The sequence below is a fragment of the Crotalus tigris genome, unplaced genomic scaffold (assembly GCF_016545835.1).
Source record: "Crotalus tigris isolate CLP2741 ecotype Arizona unplaced genomic scaffold, ASM1654583v1 scf7180000019483.1746242, whole genome shotgun sequence".
Classification (NCBI taxonomy): Eukaryota; Metazoa; Chordata; class Lepidosauria; order Squamata; family Viperidae; genus Crotalus; species Crotalus tigris.
Window position 1 is genome coordinate 1,598,527 of NW_024097562.1, and position 21,054 is coordinate 1,619,580.

Consider the following 21,054-nt stretch of genomic DNA (forward strand, 5'->3'; position numbering starts at 1 on the left):
CCAGAGATGCTTCTTATCATCTTTTATTGCCTTTATCAGTAGAGAATAGATTTAGCCTCTAGTTCAGAATGGTCCATAGTAGGGGAAGGTGCCGGAAAAGCCAAAATGGAGGCCTTTTTCCATTACACATGCAATGCATGCTTAAAAATGAGAGACTTTGCTCAGGTAGCCATACCCGCTAATCTTGCCTTATTTGACACACAAACATGAATGCTTCAGTTGTAGCTCTTGCAGCACAATGGAAGCAGAGCCTCACAGCAAAGGAAGGCCTCCCTGGTCTTTAATACCACAGCTGCTGAGGATGCTTTGGTGTTTTTGATATGTTGGTGCTAAGTAGACTTTTGGGGGAAGTTGTGGCAAAGGGGTAATGCCCATGGGGTTTTTAGCAGAAGCTCTTGAATAAGGAGACTGGCCATCGTGTAGTTACAAAAGCATTTGAGAAGCCAGTAGCAGTTGTATAGCAGCTGCACAATTCGTTGTAGCATAGAAATCTATACTGGCAAGAGAGTTGATGGGTGTGTAGCATTCACAAAGTCAATGGACCTGTGTTCCTGTATGATTTGTTTCACGCCTCCAGTAATACATTTTTTTTCCCTTGCTTCACAGGCAATAGAAATCTCACTAACAGAATCTTGTTTTTTCTGTGTACACTGCCTAGCAACTGGTTAGAAAAATACAACAAATTCTTGAGAAAACATTGTTTAATTTAATGATGACACAAAAATAAAGAAGTTGTATCCTGGTAATGCTTCTGAAGCATAAAATAAATAAGTTACCGCTTAATGGGAAAGCACAGTGTTGCTTTTTGTTAAACTGCATCAATGTCATGTTTGCATATCTTATTTTAGACGTGTTCTGCTTTACGGGACAAGCCTCATGGTCCAGCATTTGGCTAGATCAGGGGTAGGCAACCTTGGCTCTTTTATGATTCGTGGACTTCAACTCCCAGAATTCCTGAGCCAGCATTGAAGTCCACGAATCATAAAAGAGCCAAGGTTGCCTACTCCTGGGCTAGATAATCACAAAAGGCAGCTTGATATAACTGTGGAATGTCCTTTCTGCCTCAACCAGAGATATGGCTCAGCTATGAAACATCTGCTCCACACCTAGCAAAGAAATAGCATGGACCGAAACTGTATGAATTTCAACCCATATTTAGATCTGTTAATTTGGATTTATCTGAAAATAAATTCAACGTTGCACCAGATGACCGACAATCTTCAGAATATCTTAAAATGTTGAGAATATAACAGAGTTGTAAAAATTGTAAGCATTCTTAGCACGGTATATCTTATCACAATCAAATACAATCCCTTAATAATGCCCAGACATTTTATACCAAAGATTGTTACTGCTTTGTTGGAACAGAGATACTTGTACCTCATGAACTGGAGTAAAAAAAAAGTAAAACCTCTAGGGAGATTTATAAAAGAAGCCAGCCCTAATTCAATAGTATAAGGATCTCTGTTTCCAATTAAAGAAGATGGCATTCTGAGTATTTCCCCCCATCTTCTTCTACAATTAAAGTAACAGGATAGCAAATACTAAGCTATCCTAACTCCGTCACAGAATAGGCAATGTTCTGAATGCATTCAAATATCCTGCTTTCAGCGTGAAAGTATGCAGTGTATCTCTTCTTTAGGAACTTATTCAAGTTTTGGTGAAGTTTCTCCTTTGCGCAATGCTTGATATTCACTAGTCCAATAATTGCCTGCACACATACACTTTCCCTCTCTTTGATCTTGCTCGGTTGCCCGGCTGCCAGCAAAATGTACCAGAATTGGACCTAATGGACTCTGAGGAGGCATGAAGACCCTTCATCCACCCAGTTCAACCTTTCAGACAGACGTAACGGTCCTCACTTTGGCCGACAGAGCTTGCTTAAACCTTCTCTTCAGGTCTTGCATGTTGGGTGACTTAGGCCTTGGGATGAGAGAACTCCTCCGTTTCTCTGGGGTGCCCGTGGCTTGCCGCTTGCTGACTTCTTTGCACAAGCTGTGGAAGGCACAGAATACCTCTTTGTAGTTCTCACTGACAGATACTTCGTAGAAATTACAGCCCAGCAAGCCGGCCAGCTGAAGTCCGTGCTGAGGTTCTACTTCTTTAACATGGAGCAGATCTGCTTTGTTGGCTACAATAATGACGGGCACGCGATTTCCGGGATGCACCTGCCGTATATGCTGGTGGACGTGGCCAAGGAGTTCATAACTTTTGTGATCGGTAATCGAAAAGACAATTACAACTGCATCCGCCCAGCGAAGGCACTTGTTCAGCTGTTCATTACAATCCAGGCTGTGTCTGTGCATCTGTTTAAAAAAAAAAAGGGGGGGGGGATAAGAAATTATTTGGCTGCAAAGGTCGAAATGAAAGTTACAGATCTTTCAGATACAGTCTCTCTCTTCCATTAACGCTGTCCCGGTTCCTTATTCTCCCCTCCCCAAAGTTTATTCCCCTCTCTCCTTCCTGTTGCTTAAACAAGCAAAAACCCAGGCTAAACTGGGTTATTCTGAAGTTTGCTGCATTCAAGTAGAAAACTGACCCACGTCCCTTTCCGTAAAGTAAAATCATTTGTGGTGCCAAAGAATGGGAAATTAACTGGCTAGACAGCCAGTGGGGAATGGAGGGGGAGGCGAAATAAGGTATGAGCTGCAAACATTTAAAGCTGGAGGCTTGCCCAGTTCAAAAAGGCAAATTTTGACCTTACACATGTCTATCCATTTACACTTTCCATATTACAAAATCCACTCCAAAGTCATTTTAATGAGTACAGCTGCTGGTGCCGTGAGTTGCTTCAATTACGTGTTTATTAAATGGCACTTGATTGGGCCGCAGCCGTAAAATATGAAAATATTTCTAGGGAAGCAAAAAGAGAAAAAAAATGTTTCTTAGTTTTCCAAGAAACAGCTCTTTACCCATTAGCAGCATTTCTGGCTTTATTTAGAAAGATTGCCTCCTTAAACGACTGCTGTGTTTTCAAGTGGGCAAAAGTTGAACTCAAATGGGTTGTTTTCTCTTTACTGTCAGGAGACTATATACAGCCCATTTATCAGGCGTTGACTGTTTACAGTCTTTCTTAGCAACAAAAGGAATTTTCGTGACTCCCCTGCCTAAAGTCGGCCTACTTCTCAGCAAACATCTTCCACTCTATTCTTGAAGCTGAGCAGCAATGAGGCTCCCTTTTAAATTATGGAATGCCAAGGCAACCACTCACCTGTACTCCAGGTGTATCTTGTACTTGAATTGCAAACAGCTCTCCATCAATTTCAATCTGTCTGCTGTACAGATTACCTGGCAATAGAAGCAGAAGGAAAGATGGAATTTTAAGAAAGGATTTACAAAATGAAAAACACTTCTTTTAAAAAAAAATTGACACTGAATAGAATTGACATGTCATGCTTTGAAATTGGGGTGGGAGAACCATCCTAACTTTATTAGACATATGCTTCCATCACAGAAAATAATTAGCATAATCCTAGGCATCCTATTTAGCCATTCAATGGGACTAAATTGAGTATGTATAAGATGGCAGCCTAAATGAATAAATAGCTATGGAGAGGTAAACAAGCAACAGAAGCACTCATAAAATTAGCTGACGTCGGATGACTTATACATGCTTGCTTATAAAACTAACTTTATGTATAAAGTTACTACTAAAGCCAGGTGCACAAGAATTTATTAGCTGTCTGGCCCTTTTGTACAGGGCAGTGTTTCTCAGTCTTGACAGCTTTAAGACATGTAGACTTCAACTCCCAGAAATCTCCAACTTCTGGGTTGCCAAGGTTGAAAAAACACTGGTATAGGACAACAGCACACTTTGTAGTTAACAGGAAATGTACAGAACAATTACACTGTAGTAGGAAAATTAAATGTGTTTACATATTCTTCCACAAGAATAAATAATTGCTGCTCAAGATGAGGTTGCCATGTATCCTACACGTGGACACATCTCAGTTTTTTTCAGCATTTTGGCAAAACTTTGGACTGGGTCAGATTTTTAGATGTTTCACTTAACATTGTTGTGTTATTTGCCAGAAAGTATGGAAAAATCACATCTGCTTTTTAGTACTCTGCAGTGGAAACCCAGATTTGCTCCAACACAAAACTCATTTTGCTGCAAATTGCTCTGTTGCTCTGGTTTTTAGTTATTTTTAGCTTGCTGGCACTACTGGATCTAATATTTATGGGATAAACCAGTGTGCATCAATGAATGAAAGCTACCAGCGGCATCCACAGGGCGTGATCAAAAGTCAAGGTGGAGGCCGCAGGAGTATAATAGAAGCTCTACCTGTTTTGCCAGCAGAGTTTCAATCACCCAGTTGAGGCCAATACCTTGATATCCCTGACCACATCTTCTGGATACCCATGTATGCTAATTAATCTGTATTTTTAGGGATGAAGCTAGCTATACGTAATGGTAGCTGAAGCTGAATTGGAGATTGCATCGGAAATATTGTTCCCGCCTCTGCCATCTATTGAAAAAACTGCTTCCCCCCCCCCATTCATTTTAATCTGCCTTAGAGAGGCTTCCTCCCCCCCACACACACACACACCTGCCCTCGTTTACTTTGCTGCAATTCCTGGGAAAGGCTGCCCTTGCTTGTCTGCCTTTTCAGGAGAATAACAAAAGCCCTTTAAAGTTCAGTCCAAAGCCTATTTGCATAAATACCTTGATTACACATAAAGAGAGGAGCGGAACTAAGTGATGGTGCTTAAAGCCACATCTTTTAACTTGGAATGCATTTCATTAGGCTGATGTATGTGGGTGGCAGAAGCCAAGGAAAAGATGTCAGAAGTCAAAAGACTGAGCGGGATCTGGCATCCCAGCTTGAGTGAAGCAAGCCCCAGAATGCTTATTCTCTCCCCCCCCAAAAGCAGATGATCAATGCCTAGTGCAAAGTAAGGAGCAAAATCTTTGTCCCCTTGCTATAATGATGAATGCCCCCCACCTCACCCCAAGGATGAACATCCACGGTTTGACAAGACCGTTGGGGAAAAGCTAATATTTCAGAGCCTTTCTTACCTGCATTACGTTCATAATCTCCAATGAATCTCTTGGTGAGAAACCTCACTACCAGGGCTGTAATTAACCAAAAAAAAAAAAAATGTCATTTATCAAGAGGAGAGAAAAAAGCTATCACTATTTTAAGGCTTATTAAAACCACTAGTCTGGTGTGTGCATGGTCTGGTGCCCCCCTCTGCACGCACGCACATACACACACACACACACAGATTTCAGATCAGCGGTGGATAGAGCAGTGGTTCTCAACCTTTTTAATGCCGCGACCCCCAACCGGTCGTAAGTCGAGGACTACTCAACCGGTTGTAAGTCGAGGACTATTCAACTGGTGCAGCACCGTTTGCAGAATGGGACTTTTGGCGGGCTCAGCAGGGCAGAGACAGCCTGGACAATTCCTATTGGCTTTTAGACTCTATTCAAGAGAGTCTCTTCTATTGGCTTTCAAAAGCCAATAGAATAAAAGGGAGTAGCACAGCTAAGGAAAAGGGGGAAAAAATGGCGGACTGCGTTGTTTGGTGACCCCTGTGAAATGGTCGTTCGACCCCAAATGGGGTCCCGACCCACAGGTTGAGAACCACTGGGATAGAGCAATCCAAAGGAATTTAGTCTTTCAAGGGAGCCAGGGCAACTGGCTGTACAATAATTAAAGAGGTGTGAAAGTTCAGGTAAATCTAAATTCCTAGTTCTTTTTTTCTAGCTTTCTGTCTCCTTAAACCTTTAGGCTTAGATGACTGGGGTGCCTACTCTTAAAAATCCAGTGGGAATCAGCCTTAATAACAACTCTCAATAGATACGAACTTATCATCCTTTTGTGCTGGGTGTGGGTGTGTGGCTCAATATTATGCCAAGAGGGGGATAAATGTCCATTTTTTTCTTCCCGCATCTCCATCTCAAATCCGTGCACGTGTGGGAACACAGGTAGGATGCGAGAGCTCTCCTCCTCAGTTTAATATCAATTCAAATTACTACATTCCACCGCTCCCCGTTTTTGTTTTGGTTTTTGGTTTTTTTGGGGAAATCAAATTCAAAGCGGGAGTGTCGGTTTGCTCCCTTTGAACTTTGAAAAGGCGTTTTCTGCACGAGGAAGCATTTCCTTCGAGTGAAACCGGCAGGATGAGGCTTTCATCTCGCAAAGCAAAATAAAATAAATGAAAAAATGGTGGGGGGGCTCCTCTTCCAGCCAAAATAAAATAAATGAAAAAAATGGGGGGAGGCTCCTCTTCCAGCCAAAATGAAAAAATGGGGGGGCTCTTCCAGGCAAAATAAAATAAATGAAAAAATGGTGGGGGGGCTCCTCTTCCAGGCAAAATAAAATAAATGAAAAAATGGGGCTCCTCTTCCAGCCAAAATAAAATAAATGAAAAACTGGGGGGGCTCCTCTTCCAGCCAAAATGAAAAAAATGGGGGGGCTCCTCTTCCAGCCCAAATAAAATAAATGAAAAACTGGGGGGGGGCTCCTCTTCCAGCCAAAATAAAATAAATGAAAAAATGGGGGGGCTCCTCTTCCAGCCAAAATAAAATAAATGAAAAACTGGGGGGGGCTCCTCTTCCAGCCCAAATAAAATAAATGAAAAATGGTGTGGGGGGGCTCCTCTTCCAGTCAAAATAAAATAAATGAAAAACGGGGGGGGGGCTCCTCTTCCAGCCAAAATAAAATAAATGAAAAATGGTGTGGGGGGGGGCTCCTCTTCCTGCCAAAATAAAATAAATGAAAAAACAGGGGGGGCTCCTCCTCTCCCGTCCCCCACCAGCCGCCCAACAATACTCACCGGTCTTGCCCACCCCGCTGGCGCCCACCACAGCGATCTTGATGAGCCGAGGGCGCCCGGAGGCGCAGCCGTCTCCGCGGCTGGCGTTCTCCGCCTGGGGATACTCGGCGATGGTCCCCATGTTCTGGATCAGGCGCATCGCAGCTGCTGCAGGAAAGGCGACCAGAGCTGCAGGGACGCCGCCGGGAATGAAAGGCTAAAGGGGGACCTTGGAGGTCTTCTAGTCCAGCCCCCTGCTCAAGCAGGAGAAGCCCAAGCAGCGCCACGAGTCGCCGACTACGGCCAGCAGCAACGACGCGCGAGCCTCGCCTCTGCAACACCTTTTTCTCCTCTTTCCTTTGGCTCCTCCTCCTCCTCTTCCCCCCACCCCACCGGTTTCCCGGGAAAAGATCCGCCCCGCCTCTTTCCTGCTCCGTGCAACCAATAGAATCTAAGCCGCAACGCTGCGGCCGCCCCGCCCCACTCCTGGCCCCGCCTCTCCCGGGCTCGCGTTCCTGGGCAAGTTTTGCTGCAAGTGAGGGGGTCGCCTCCGTTCAATGGGGGGGGGTCCAATGCGCGGCTCCCCCCCTTTTTTCATTCTTTTGGGGGGGGGCTCTTCCCGCTGCCCCTCTTGAGCCGCCCCCGGATCCACGCCCCTGGAATGGGACTTGGCGACCGAGATTGCACCTGATTCCCCAGCCCTGGAGGATGGACAGGTTGGCGGGGGAGGCAGGTCCCCGGGCGCAGGGTGAAGTCAGGAAGAACGCCGCGGTCTGTCTCTGCCGTGGGCAACGTGAATCACAGTTCCTACTAGGTGGGCAGGAAACGTTTGGTTTTTGTTTTTTTTAACCCGGTCTTGGCTGTCGGTTCGCGTTGTACCGCCTGTCGGTTTGAATCAAATGTCCCCTTCCCTCTCCAGATAACTGCTAGGGGCCGCGAAGGTGGAAGGTTTTGCAGCGCGGCTTTCGATGGGCCCTGGTTCTCGAATTCTTGCCTTAAAGAGACATTGAAAGTCAGAGGACACCCTGTTGAAACAGAAAGTTACCACCCTCACAGAAAGACTGCATCGCTTCCACACCTGGAGTAGAAATTTAGATAGGTAGGTAGGTAGGTAGGTAGGTAGGTAGGTAGATAGATAGATAGATAGATAGATAGATAGATAGATAGATAGATAGATAGATAGATAGATAGATAGATAGATGTGCTAGGATGCATGGATGGATGGATAGATAGATAGATAGATAGATAGATAGATAGATAGATAGATAGATGAATGTGCTAGGATAGATAGATAGATAGATGTGCTAGGATAGATAGATAGATAGATAGATAGATAGATAGATAGATAGATAGATAGATAGATAGATAGATAGATAGATAGATAGATAGATAGATAGATGTGCTAGGATGGATGCATGGATAGATGTGCTAGGATGGATAGATAGATAGATTAGATAGATAGATAGATAGATAGATAGATAGATAGATAGATGTGCTAGGATGGATAGATAGATAGATGTGCTAGGATGGATAGATAGATAGATAGATAGATAGATAGATAGATAGATAGATAGATAGATAGATAGATAGATAACCTTTATTGTCGTTTTTTTTTCCTGTGGGCACAATGGCACCTTAAAAATGAAATTTAGTTGCTTCCTCTCAAGGTGCACACATACATAACACATTTAAAACATGCTATATGCAACATATGTATAGACCTATGCCCTTACGTATAAGTAACATGTAAATATTATTCACTGTTCATCTTGAATACATAACGGAAGGAGGATCAATCCTAAAGGTTCACAGGGCTGTGTCCTGGGCATTTTTGCATGTTAGAAAAGAAGCTAAATTCAGTTAATATGCTCCTAACATAAGCAGTGGTTTTTCTGCACCGGCTCTGATGGCATGAATTGGGAGCTAGATACGTATACACATTCGCCTCCTCTTTCTGAATTTTCAGAATGTGCAGATTGCCTTTATGTGAGTTGGGGTGACAGAGGGCCTGCTGGATCGTGAAACCCCAACTGTCTGTTTGACAGGCTACATGTCTGCCGTGGATGCTGTTTTTCTCATTGTGGCAAAGCAGAGGCTCAGATGTGTGTAACCAGCTGTGTTGGAAGCCCATCACCTGGTGAACTCTGTACACTTTTAATGAGGAACAACAGAGAATTCCTTTTGGTGGTAAGTACCAGGCCAAGCCTGGTTCCAACTTAGTCATAATGTTATTCTAATAATGTTATTCTAATTCTAACTCTAAAGGTTATTCTAACCTTTCACAATTTTTTTCCAAAGCTTGAAGTCTTTCCTAAGCTCTCTGAGGTTATCCAACGAGGATTTCTATGTGGAGCTTACCTTCTGAAAGAATAAGCAAAAGTTAAAAGTAACTGTTGTTCTTCAAAGTCTCTTGGAAGCAACTTGTTGTTGAAATGCTGAACCTCTGTTTTAATGGAGAAGCCATATGAACCGACACACATGGGCCAGTTCCTCCTGTGTCGTTGCTGGAGGGATGTGGGGAGAGGCTCCTTTTTGTTGTTGTTAATTGCGAAGTCGTGTCCGACCCATCGCGACCCCATGGACAACGTTCCTCCAGGCCTTCCTATCTTCTACCATCTTCTGGAGTCCATTTAAGTTCACACCTACTGCTTCAGTGACTCCATCCAGCCATCTCATTCTCTGTCGTCCCCTTCTTCTATTGCCCTCAATCTTTCCCAGCATTAGGCCCTTCTCCAGTGAGTCCTTCCTTCTCATTAGGTGGCCAAAGTATTTGAGTTTCAACTTCAGGATCTGGCCTTCTAAAGAGCAGTCGGGGTTGATCTCTTCTAGGACTGACCGGTTTGAACGCCTTGCAGTCCAAGGGACTCGCAGGAGTCTTCTCCAGCACAATAGTTCAAAGGCCTCAATTCTTTGTCGCTCAGCCTTTCTTATGGTCCAACTTTCACAGCCATACATTGCAACTGGGAAAAACATGGCCTGGACTATACGCACTTTTGTTGGCAGGGTGATGTCTCTGCTTTTTAGTATGCTGTCTAGATTTGCCATAGCTTTCCTCCCCAGGGAGGCTCCTTTACAACCTGTAAATTCTTTGCAAATAACAATAATAATAATAATCCACCGCTGTAGTAGCAACCCCCAGCATGGGGATTTTCTGGCATCTTTCTCCAAACAGAGCCAGATCAGAAACCACAGGGAAAATCCACTCTGTAGTTGCTGCTGTAGCAGAAAGCTGCTTCATTCAAACCACCGTAGGACAAAAAAGGATGAGAGCCAGAACTGAAAAGAAATTAAATGCAAAGAAATTAAATGAAAAGAAATTAAATGCAAAGAAATTAAATGCAAAGTACAACTTTGCTTTGTACTAAGGGTTAGCTTGGCTGGTTGGCAGGGCTGAAGCTTATTGTGTGTGAGATAGGATCTTCATTACGAAATGGAGGAGGAAGGAGGGAACTCAGCGAAACAGGCACACATAAAAGCGGGTTGGCTTTTAAGGCAATCTGGAAGCAGTCTAATTTTCTTCTCCTTCCCCTAGAAGAAGGCTGACTAAGGTTCTGCAGCTACATTAAGATTTTTATCACTTTTGAACGCTTTTGTGGCTTGCTAGCTTTCCCGATTCCCGATTTCTTTTTTTAATGTAATACATGTCCTGTTGGGCCAGAGAAGGGCGAAGCTGCAATCTGTCCGGCCACCTTTCTCGGTCACAGAAACACAGAATGGGATACTGGCCTTACTTTACTATGGCTTTTGAAGGTAGAACAACAAGCAGATATTCAAATTTGATTTTAGAAAGAAGGGAAGGGGAGCAGAGGAGGAGGAGGGGAGAGAGAGAGGGAGGGAGGGGAGGGTAGTGAAAAGGAAAGAGGAAAGGAAAGGAGAAGGGAAGGATAGGAAGAAAGGAAAAAGAGAAGGGGAGGGTCTATTTGAATAAAAGGAAGGAAAGAAGGAAAGAATCTATATCACTGGTTCTCAACCTTTTTAATGCCGCGACCCCCAACCGGCCATAAGTCAAGGACTAAACTGGTCGTAAGTCGACGACTACCCAACCGGTCGTAAGTCGAGGACTTTCCCTGCCCAGGAGCACCACGCATGCATGGTGCCGCCCCCTGCGCCGCTGAGGTGTAGCTGGCAAGCGGCAGAGACGGAGCAGGCCGACCACCGGCTGGGCCACCAGCTGGCCCAGCCCAAGGGAGGTAAGGCACCCGCTGGGAAAGGGGAAAAAATGGTGGACAGCCTTGCTTGGCGACCCCCATGAAATGGTCGATCGACCCCAAATGGGGTCACGACCCATAGGTTGAGAACCGCTGATCTATATGAATGGAGGAGAGGAGAGGAAAGGATTGGATTTTAGGGTGGACCAAATAATCCAATGTGCTATAAAATTATTATAGCTATTTTCATGGGCTCAGTTCAATACTGTACCCACAAATCTCAAATCTTTTTTTATGGCTCTGAGTACCAGGTTAGATTGCTGCTGGAAATCGGCGTAGAGCAGGGGTGTCAAACTTCCAACGTCACGTGATATGTCGTGACGTATCGCAACTTTTTTACCATTGCCGGCAATGGGGTGGGCGCAATTTCACTATGATGAATCCGGCCCGCGGGCCGGCAGTGGACACAGTTTCACTATGATGCATCCGGCCTGCGGGCCGGCAGTTTAACACCCCTAGCATAGAATGTGGCAATGTTCTCCTGCTTGAGCAGGGGGCTGGACTAGAAGACCTCCAAGGTCCCTTCCAGCTTCTATTCTGTTCTATTCTATTCTATTCTATTCTATTCACGTATACACTGTAAAAAGGGCTAGTTCCTATTTATTTGATTTAACCCACTTTTATTTTGATCAATTCAAGGCACTGTACATACGTAGTGCTTCCATCTCTGTTTCCCCCAAAACAACAATCCTGTGAGGTGGATTGAGCTAAGACAGTGGTTCTCAACCTATGGGTAGGGACCCCATTTGGGGTCGAACGACCATTTCACAGGGGTCACCAAACAACGCAGTCCGCCATTTTTTTCCCCTTTTCCTTAGCTGTGCTACTCCCTTTTATTCTATTGGTTTTTGAAAGCCAATAGAATAGACTCTCTTGAATAGAGTCTAGTTCTATTGGCTTTCAAAAGCCAATAGGAATTGTCCAGGCTGTCTCTGCCCTGCTGAGCCCGCCAAAAGTCCCATTCTGCAAATAGTGCTGCACCAGTTGAGTAGTCCTCGACTTAGGACCGGTTGAGTAGTCCTCGACTTACGACCGGTTGGGGGGTCGTGGCGTTAAAAAGGTTGAGAACCACTGAGCTAAGAGAAAGTGATTGGCCCAAAGTCAGCCAGCCGGCTGCCATGACTGAAGAAGGCCTAGAACTCAAAGTCTCCTAGTTTGTACTTAACCACTACACCAGACTGGGCTCTTGATGCATGCCTTATGTTTTTATTTCAGTTGATTTTCAGTCATCCACTGGAGCAGGAAAGTAGTCTGGTTGATCATCTCAGCTTCATTCATTTAGTTTCACCACATCTAATGCTGCCTTTGTGGTATTGACTGTTTCTGACAGATACCTAGTTTTATTCTGGTTTTGTTGTTTCCCTACCTAAAGTCTTCTCCCTGGTAAAGTGTAAACTACCCATAAGGACTAATTTTAGATTTAGATTTTTTTTTTATCCCACCTTTCATATTTTTATAAATAATTCGAGGTGGCGAACGTACTTAATATTCCTTCCTCTTTTCATTTTCTCCACAACAATCCTGTGAGGTGAATTTCCTGATATATATGTTATTCCTGTGCTTATTTTACTAGCAGGATTGTTTAGAGCTTTCATTTTCTATATAAGAATTTAAGGATATTTGAGGGAAAGAATCCAAGGCAACAGGTTAAAAAATGGCTTTAAAATAGAAAACAAAAAACTCCTTCAAGCATTAACATATTAAGGCTTGTTTTTTTTTTTCTCTCTCTCAGGAAATATTTAAAGAAGACATTGCTTTCTGCTAGCTGCTAGCACGTGCCAAGTAAGTATTAAACATGTTTTTTCTTTACATAATTACATCTGTTCATTATAATCTTTTTTTCTGAGAGGAAAAAATGCCAAAATCCTTTTAAATATAAGATTTTTCATCATTATGCTCATCAGACTCCAATCCCTCCAAACCATTTTATGTATGCTTATATAACCAAATTTCTTCCTCCCATATTTGGGCCAACAGGGTGCATCAAAAAACACTCAAGATAACCATGTATGTATGTATGTATGTATGTATGTATGTATGTATGTATGTATATCTCTCCATAACCATTTTATTTATGCTTAATATAACTATATATATATATATATATATATATATATATATATATATATATATATATATATATATATATATATGGAGAGATGGACACAAATCACAGAGTCAAAGTTATGTTATTATTTTAACACCTGAAGCAGAACATGCCACAATATCTTTCTGACAGTGAGAACAATTAACCAGTGGAACAACCTGCCTCCAGAAGCTGTGAATGCTCCAACTCTGGAAGTTTTTAAGAAGAGACTGGACAGCCATTTGTCCAAAATGGTGTAGGGTTTCCTGCCCGAGCAGGGTGTTGGACTAGATGACCTCCAAGGTCCCTTCCAACTACTACTACTGCTACTTCTTCTTCTTCTTCTTCTTCTTCTTCTTCTTCTTCTTCTTCTTCTTCTTCTTCTTCTTCTTCTTCTTCTCCTCCTCCTCCTCCTCCTCCTCCTCCTCCTCCTACTCCTACTCCTACTCCTACTCCTCTCAGGCTTAAAAGTATACTAGTAATAAACTAAATAACAATCATTTTGCCACCCTTTCATGTTTTTAAAGGGTTGGACTAAAATTGTGGGGATTCAGTTCAAGTCCATCCTCAGCCATGGAAGGTCATTTGATTATGTTGGGTCTCTCAGCTAAGCCCTCCTGAGAGGACTGTTGTTTTTTTTTGGGGGGGGGGGGATGAGGAAGGACCATCATGGATGCCATCTGGAATTCCTGAAGAAAAATGTGGATGTCAGTCTAATAAATCATAAAGTAATAACTGATACTGTATTCCGGAAAACAGCCCTCCTCATTGGCCCGAATTAATTGCCAGGCCAGAACAGGGCTAAGAGGAACCAGGACAGTGAGCATCCATCCTTGTTTAATTGCTCTGAAGTACAATATTTACTTAGGATAGTTCCTGCTATTCCACTCTGGAAATCACTTTAAATGGCAGTTTTTTTTCCTTCCATACTACAAGTTGCTGGAATTTTCAGCACTGTCACACGCAGAAAGCATCCATCAACGTGGTTTCGGAGCAGAAGGAGAAAGCACAGCAAGACATGGTCATACAAGGTCAGTGAAATCACACCAGGAATCGAAGTGTTGAAATTCTGTCACGATCCTGGAAATTGACTTGATTTGGAAAAACCAGATCAATTCAAAATCAGTAAAGCACCCCCAGTTTTTTTGTTTGCTTAAACTTTTGTTTGCTTTTGGCAACTTTAACATGCGTGGACTTCAACTTCAAGAATTCTGGGAGTTGTACTTAAAATTGTCAAGATTGGGAAACCCTGGTTTAGATCAAAGATAGCTACAAAGGTTTCCATCAAACATAAGGAAAGCACCTTTGGGCTGCTATGACACAAATTCAACTCCTTTTGTCTGTAAGGATTCAGCTGACAGATGAATGCTGCTTTCATCATTTGTGCCTTTTACCTCATCCACCTCCCATCCTGTGAGTCTTCTGGTCAGGAGTGTCCACAGAGCTTTAAAAAAAAAAAATCAAGATGGTGGTCAAAACCCATGTAAAAAGGGACAGAGTTTTTATTGTGGACTTTTTTTGACACACCCCATAGATGTCCCTGGTTCAAGAAGGCCATCAGATAGAAAGTTGAAAAGTGTATGAGAATTTAGGCTGAGTTTCACCAAATTTAAGAACATTGGAGAGGGAGGGGAGAGAGAGAGAAAGAGACTAAACAATTAATCATCTCTTTATACATTATACTTCTCTTTGAGGCTGGAGAAGTATAATGTCAGTTGCCCTGCTATTTTTCTCTATGAATATGTGCAGAAGCCATCTGTTGCTGTGCTCTTCAAAACACACTGTTTACAAGAGAAGGATTTGCACATATGCAGTATTTGCACTTGGCTCTTGTGAATGGAAGCTCCAGGCTATCTGATCATTAAAAAAGGGTTGGTTCCAAAGCAAAAGAGTTTTTCTTTGTTCTAGTGGTAAAGGAAGGGTTACAGATCATATTCTGTAAAATAAAATATTCGTATGGATTTCCATGGGGTCTAAATTCCATTCCCCAACTCCTGCCCCAGTTCTTTCTGAACATGCCTCTCACACTTTCCCTCCAGTATTGCTCTCGTCTGGTTCCTGCAACCCACCATTCAGATTCAAGGCCTGAAGACATTATTCTGGACAGTTTTATTGTAAACTGCCCAAACTCACTTAGATGAGATGGGCAGTGTAGAAATTTGATAAATAAATACATAATACAGTACTAAGAGCATCCTCAGTAATTTACATTACGTCCAAATGTAATGCCCTGTTTTGTTTTTGTTTCTGTGCTTCCATCACAGAAAATAATTAGCATACTCTTAGGCATCTTATTTAGCCATTCAGTGGGGCATTACATCCAAATGTAATGCCCTATTCTGTTTTGGTTTTTTTCTAACTTGTTTACTTAACACAGTTGCACATTCATTGGTGCACTTTCTTATGTTTATGTCCAGTAATGATAAATCTAGCAAATGTAGAGATACCATAAAATGAGGTTTAAAATGCTTAAATTTACATTCAGGGGTATCCATGGATTAAAAATAAAGATTGTAGTGCACCTAAAAAGATAGGGTGCACTATCTTTTTAGATGGCAGGGTGGCTGCCATCTTACTTGTTTTTTTTTTTACTATACCTTGTAGTTATCCCTGGTACTCTGTACTTACAAGGTTGAAGAATGGGAGGGTGTGGTAGAATATATGGGTGTGGGAGTCATATTTGTTGATTCAGTCCTTATGTGAAGTTTAAGGTAGCCAGTCTATTGTGTATCTGATTGAGTTGGGTGCTCAACCCATAACGGAAGAGTTGTGTTCTCATTAATGATATGTTTAAATCTTGGGAGCTCTTTTAGATTGAATTGACCATTAGAGGCCCCAATATAGCCAGCAAATTTTTATCAAGTGACGTTCTACTCTAGTACCACTCCTACTATAACTTCTTGTATAGATTACTACAATCTTTTATACGGGTTTATCCTTGATCTTTATACAATAACTTCAATTAGTGGCCAAGTAAATAGGAAAGTTCTTGATTTCTCAGTAGCACAGGAAAGAACATAACTAATTAGATGCTTGTGAGACTCAATGCAGTTTTTTTTCTGTATTTCCTTCTGTTTGAACTGTAACTGCAAGATTGTTTAACCATGTGCTCGGGGACTTGGCCAAGAAAACCCGGCCAAGTGTTTTCTTTGTGCACTTGACCAGACTTTACAACCTTAATAAGGGCATTGGAGACTTCATGAATTGTGTCCTCATTGAATAGAGCACTAGACCTAAAGCTCCTCTCTTAGAGAACGCTGAGACAACTCAGCCATTTTAATCAAACAAGTGCTGATCCACCACAGTATCTGAAGAAACCCATGAATTTCGTGTCTATGGAGATTCTCAGTCATCTAGGTCATAGATGTGGGTGAAGAAGGAGAGTGCAAAAGTTGGCTTGAAACTCAACATTAAGAAAACCAAAATCATGGCATCCAGCCCACTCAATTCCTGGCAAAGAGATGGGGAAGAAATGGGGGTAGTGACAGATTTTATTTTTCTGGGCTCCAAGATCACCTCAGATGGGGACTGCAGCCAAGAAATTAAAAGACGCTTGCTCCTGGGGAGGAAAGCTATGGCAAATCTAGACAGCATTCTAAAAAGCAGAGACATCACCCTGCCAACAAAAGTGCGTATAGTCCAGGCCATGGTTTTCCCAGTTGCAATGTATGGCTGTGAAAGTTGGACCATAAGAAAGGCTGAGCGACAAAGAATTGAGGCCTTTGAACTATGGTGCTGGAAAAGACTCCTGCGAGTCCCCTGGACTGCAAGGCAATCAAACCGGTCAGTCCTAGAGGAGATCAACCCTGACTGCTCTTTAGAAGGTCAGATCCTGAAGTTGAAATTCAAGTACTTTGGCCACCTAATGAGAAGGAAGGACTCACTGGAGAAGAGCCTGATGCTGGGAAAGATTGAGGCAATAGAAGAAGGGGGCGACAGAGAATGAAGTGGCTGGATGGAGTTACTGAAGCAGTAGGCGTGAGCTTAAATGGACTCCAGAAGATGGTAGAGGACAGGAAGGCCTGGAGGAACGTGGTCCATGGGGTCGCGATGGGTGGGACACGACTTCGCAATTAACAACAAAAGGTGATAGTTATCCCAAAGATGCTTTTTTATGAGGCAACTGGACTTTTTTTGTTTCTTTCTTTGAAGGCGTTTCGCTTCAGCAGTTTGAAAGAGGCCATCAAAGAGATAATCTATCTCAAAATTGTACAGCCCTCTCTCAACAGAGGGGGAGGGATACAATATCACCTATCTGCAGTCTACAACACAGTCCTTTCAATAGTTCCAAGAAGTCTCCACATACATTTGCACTACTTGGGTGACCCTGAAGACACAGATAAGCCTCTAGGTCAGTGGTTCTCAACCTTTCTAATGCCGCGAACCCATAATACACTTCCCCATGTTGTGGTGACCCCCAACCACTTATACATCACCGGGTGCCAGGGGCGTGGCCAAAGAAAAGGGGAAAAAATGGCGGACAGCCTTGTTTGGCGACCCCGGTGAAATGGTTGTTCGACCCCAAATGGGGTCCCGACCCACAGGTTGAGAACCACTGCTCTAGGTAGCATTAATGACTCGCTAAAAGAATGCAAATGACTAGCTGTCTGCAAGGAGTATAAATCTTTCCATTGCCCACCATCCAATCAGAGCTGAAGAAACTTCATGGATGAGAAGTGAAAAATCTTCAAAGAAAAAACAAGAAAGTCCAATTGCATCTTTGGGATACCTTGAACTTCATCTGTTTGAAAACTTTGCTCCAGATGCCTGGCTTATGCACAAGTGCAATTAGTGGGTTTTTTTTTCAGTGCTTCTCTAATTCTTGCACATCTCAAAATAGTTCACTTGGTGCCTACATAAGTGTGTCTTCACCTTGAGGCAAATTTACATTTACGTGGCATTTTAATGTTGACTATTTATGCTTCTGTGGTGCTAAACTCTAAATATACTTTTTAAATGTGATTTTTAAACGACTGAAATCTCACATTATTCTCATTGACGTCTCACAAAAGCTTAACATTGAGATGGGAGCCAGTGATTATTAAACGTCTTATGCTAGTCGTGATTTAATTTTTTTGTAATGACAGGATTCGAAAAGGATGCAAGCTGCCTTAAGAAAATTGCCAACTATTAAAAACATAAAGGCATAAATGTAAACATGGTGCAATCTATTCACACTGACTTCCTGCCTATAAGAGCTGGCAGGCCTGAACCAACAACGCTCTGAAAGGAACCAAATCTATAGCAATTAAAAGAAGCCACCAGGGGAAAAAAATACACCCAGTCATGGCCTTTATTCTCACTGAATCTGTGTTCAGGTAACTATTTTTTATGCAATGCAAATCCATGGCCCTCTCTTTCATGGTCAAGCCTAAGAAACTGCAATCCACACCTAAGCATCCATTTAACAATGTGTACTTAAGGAGAAGGCATTACATCAAAATACTTCTGCTCCACATATTCGTCCTTAGCTTTATCTTGCCCTGATTACATAGAGAGCAATATAATTGTTTTAGATAACAACATGAGTCATATAGTCGCCTACAACTTGGGGGGGGGGGGAAGCACTAATTTACTATATAAAGAACAGACCACGTCCAAAAATAGAAGTAACACTTAAAAGAATTCTCTTTCTGGAGGACCTGCAAATTCCAAACAACAAAGGTTGGAATGCAGGGTCATTTCTGCAGAGAGTATAGTGTGAACACGCATGGCATCTGGAATGTAAACTTAGGCAATCTTAACCACATTTTAAGACATTCTTAGGTTGGCTAGTTTTATGGCCTGCTCTCTTCTTAGTTAAGTTCATGATTTTTTTCTCACTAAAGATCTGAGAATTTGTGCTGCCTTGGCACAAGCTCCATAAACTTCAGTAATGAATATGCAAGAGTGTGTTAATTCAGCGTGTTAAAAAGAGTTTTTTAAAAAAAAAAACAGGCCTCGCATTTGAATGTAATTATAAATTAAATAGGTGAACAGGCACTTTCCGTCACATGGTCTTGCAGCCTGAATTATTTACATGAACGTAAAAGCACTGGAAGCTTTTACAAATATCAAGACGCTGTCAAAAGAAGAGCAACATATAATTAATTAGAGGTGTTTTGTGCATAGGAAAATCCAATTAGCAAAGTGATATCATAAACCATTGGTCTCAAAGGGGAAATCTGAATGCGTAACCCAGGTTTATGCTTGCAGAGGTCATTTTGTAGAATAGAGGTCACTAATCTTTATTGGATGGCCACTAGACCAAGCCCTGTTGAAAGTCTGCAGTTGAAGTTCTCCTAAAATGCCTGCCAACAGTGGGGTTCACACACTGGGTCTATGACAATTTGCCACAGCCAACTTGCCACGGCCAACTCACTGCAGGCCAACTCGCTCTGGAACAAGAGTTACACCAATTTTGAAGAAATGGTGGAATAGAATCATTAAAGAAAGGATGCCAAAGGAGGGACAGAATGAAATGCGAATGACAAAAATTGAAATAATTTTTATTTATTTTAAATAATTAAATAGAATTGTGAAATTGTCCCTCAGCAAGTTGTCCGGTGGCGAGTTGTCATAATGAGTTGGCTGCAGCGAGTTAGCCATGGTGAGTTGGCCGTGGTGAATTGGCCGTGGTGAGTTGACCGTGGCGAGTTGACCATGGTAAGTTGGCTGTGGTGAGTTGGCCATGGCGAGTTGGCTATAATGAGTTGGCTGTGGTGAGTTGGCCATAATGAGTTGGCTGTGGTGAGTTGGTTTTGGCAAGCTGGCCATGGTGAGTTGGCCATGGTGAATTGGCCGTAATGAGTTGGCCGTGGTGAGTTGGCTATGGTGAGTTGGCTGTGGCGAACTGGCCATGGTGAGTTGGCTGTAATGAGTTGGCCGTGGTGAATTAGCCATGGTGAGTTGGCCATGGCGAGTTGGCCATGGTGAGTTGGCTGTAATGAGTTGGCTGTGATGAGTTGGCTGCAGTGAGTTGGCTGTGGCGAGCTGGCCATGGTGAGTTGGCCATGGCAAGTTGGCTACGGCAAGTTGGCTATGGCAAGTTGTCCCATTCCCCAAAGGACTGCCATACTACATGATAAATAAACATTGACATTAGACAACTCTGTGTGAATTAGGTGTTCAGCAGAGTGATGGCCCAAGGGAAAAAACTGTCTCTGTGTCTAGTTGTTTCGGCATGTAATGCTCTGTAGCACCATCCTGAGGGGAGGAGTTGAAACAAATTATATCCAGGATGTGAAGGGTCTACAGATACCTTCTCAGCCCTCCTTTTGACCCATGCAAAATACAAGTTTTCTATGGGAGGCAGTTTGGTTGCCATTGTTCTTTCTGCAGTGTTCACATTGGAGTCTGTACTTGACATGTGCTCATTGCCCGGGTACTGGTGGCAATTTTCCCTAGGCTCACCTGTTGTTCCTATCTGTCAAAAAACTGATTATCCGTCTACGAGTATGGGTAGGTACAGTGAGCTGTACAAACATACCGAATTTCTGGAATGGTGGTATTGAAGGCTGAGCTGAAGTCCACAAAAAGGATCCATACATGGGCCCCGTGAGATCTCAAGATGTTGCAGAATGTAGCGTAATGACATATTTGCAGCAGCATCTGCCAAACAATTTGCTTGGCAGGCAAACTGTAAGGGGTCTAACAGCCGATCTGTGATGACGTTCAGGTGGACCAACACTAACCTCTCAAAGGTCTTCATGACTACGGATGTCCGAGCAACTGGTTTGTCGTCGTTCAGCTTCCTGATGGAGGATTTCTTAGGAACCGGGATGATGATGGTAACATTTAAAGCAAGAAGGGACATAAGCATCTCCAGTGATTTATTAAAAATCTGAGTGAAGATGGGTGCCAGTTGTTCAGCACAGGCTTTCAAGCAAGAAGGAGGACTCCATTGACACCCGGTGCTTTTCCAATCTTTTGCCTATAAAATAGAAGATCTTTTTCTATCTAAGGTGGATTAGGTAGCAGTAGATCAGGAGTTCTCAACCTTGGCAATTTTAAGAC

The 21,054-nt window shown here is 42.8% G+C and overlaps 1 protein-coding gene and 1 long non-coding RNA gene across 3 annotated transcripts in view; one reads left to right on the forward strand and one right to left on the reverse strand.

The window, feature by feature from the left end:
- Positions 1-683: 683 nt before the first annotated feature.
- On the reverse strand, positions 684-7,133 carry RASL11B (RAS like family 11 member B). The gene is made up of 4 exons (XM_039362874.1): positions 6,787-7,133; positions 5,021-5,077; positions 3,212-3,288; positions 684-2,306 (listed from the first exon to the last, which is right to left on the reverse strand). The coding sequence occupies exons 1-4, from the start codon at positions 6,923-6,925 to the stop codon at positions 1,839-1,841; spliced, it is 741 nt and encodes a 246-aa protein (XP_039218808.1). The 5' UTR covers positions 6,926-7,133; the 3' UTR covers positions 684-1,838.
- A 153-nt stretch (positions 7,134-7,286) lies between these two features.
- The window catches only part of LOC120316815, a 48,431-nt gene continuing 34,663 nt past the window's right edge, over positions 7,287-21,054 (forward strand). Inside the window, exons 1-4 of one of the 2 annotated variants that reach the window (XR_005559063.1) lie at positions 7,287-7,579; positions 8,732-8,952; positions 12,706-12,755; positions 13,996-14,090. This is a non-coding gene — a long non-coding RNA (uncharacterized LOC120316815). The remainder of the gene's footprint in view (positions 7,580-8,731; positions 8,953-12,705; positions 12,756-13,995; positions 14,091-21,054) is intronic. The other variant, XR_005559064.1, reaches the window with a different exon arrangement.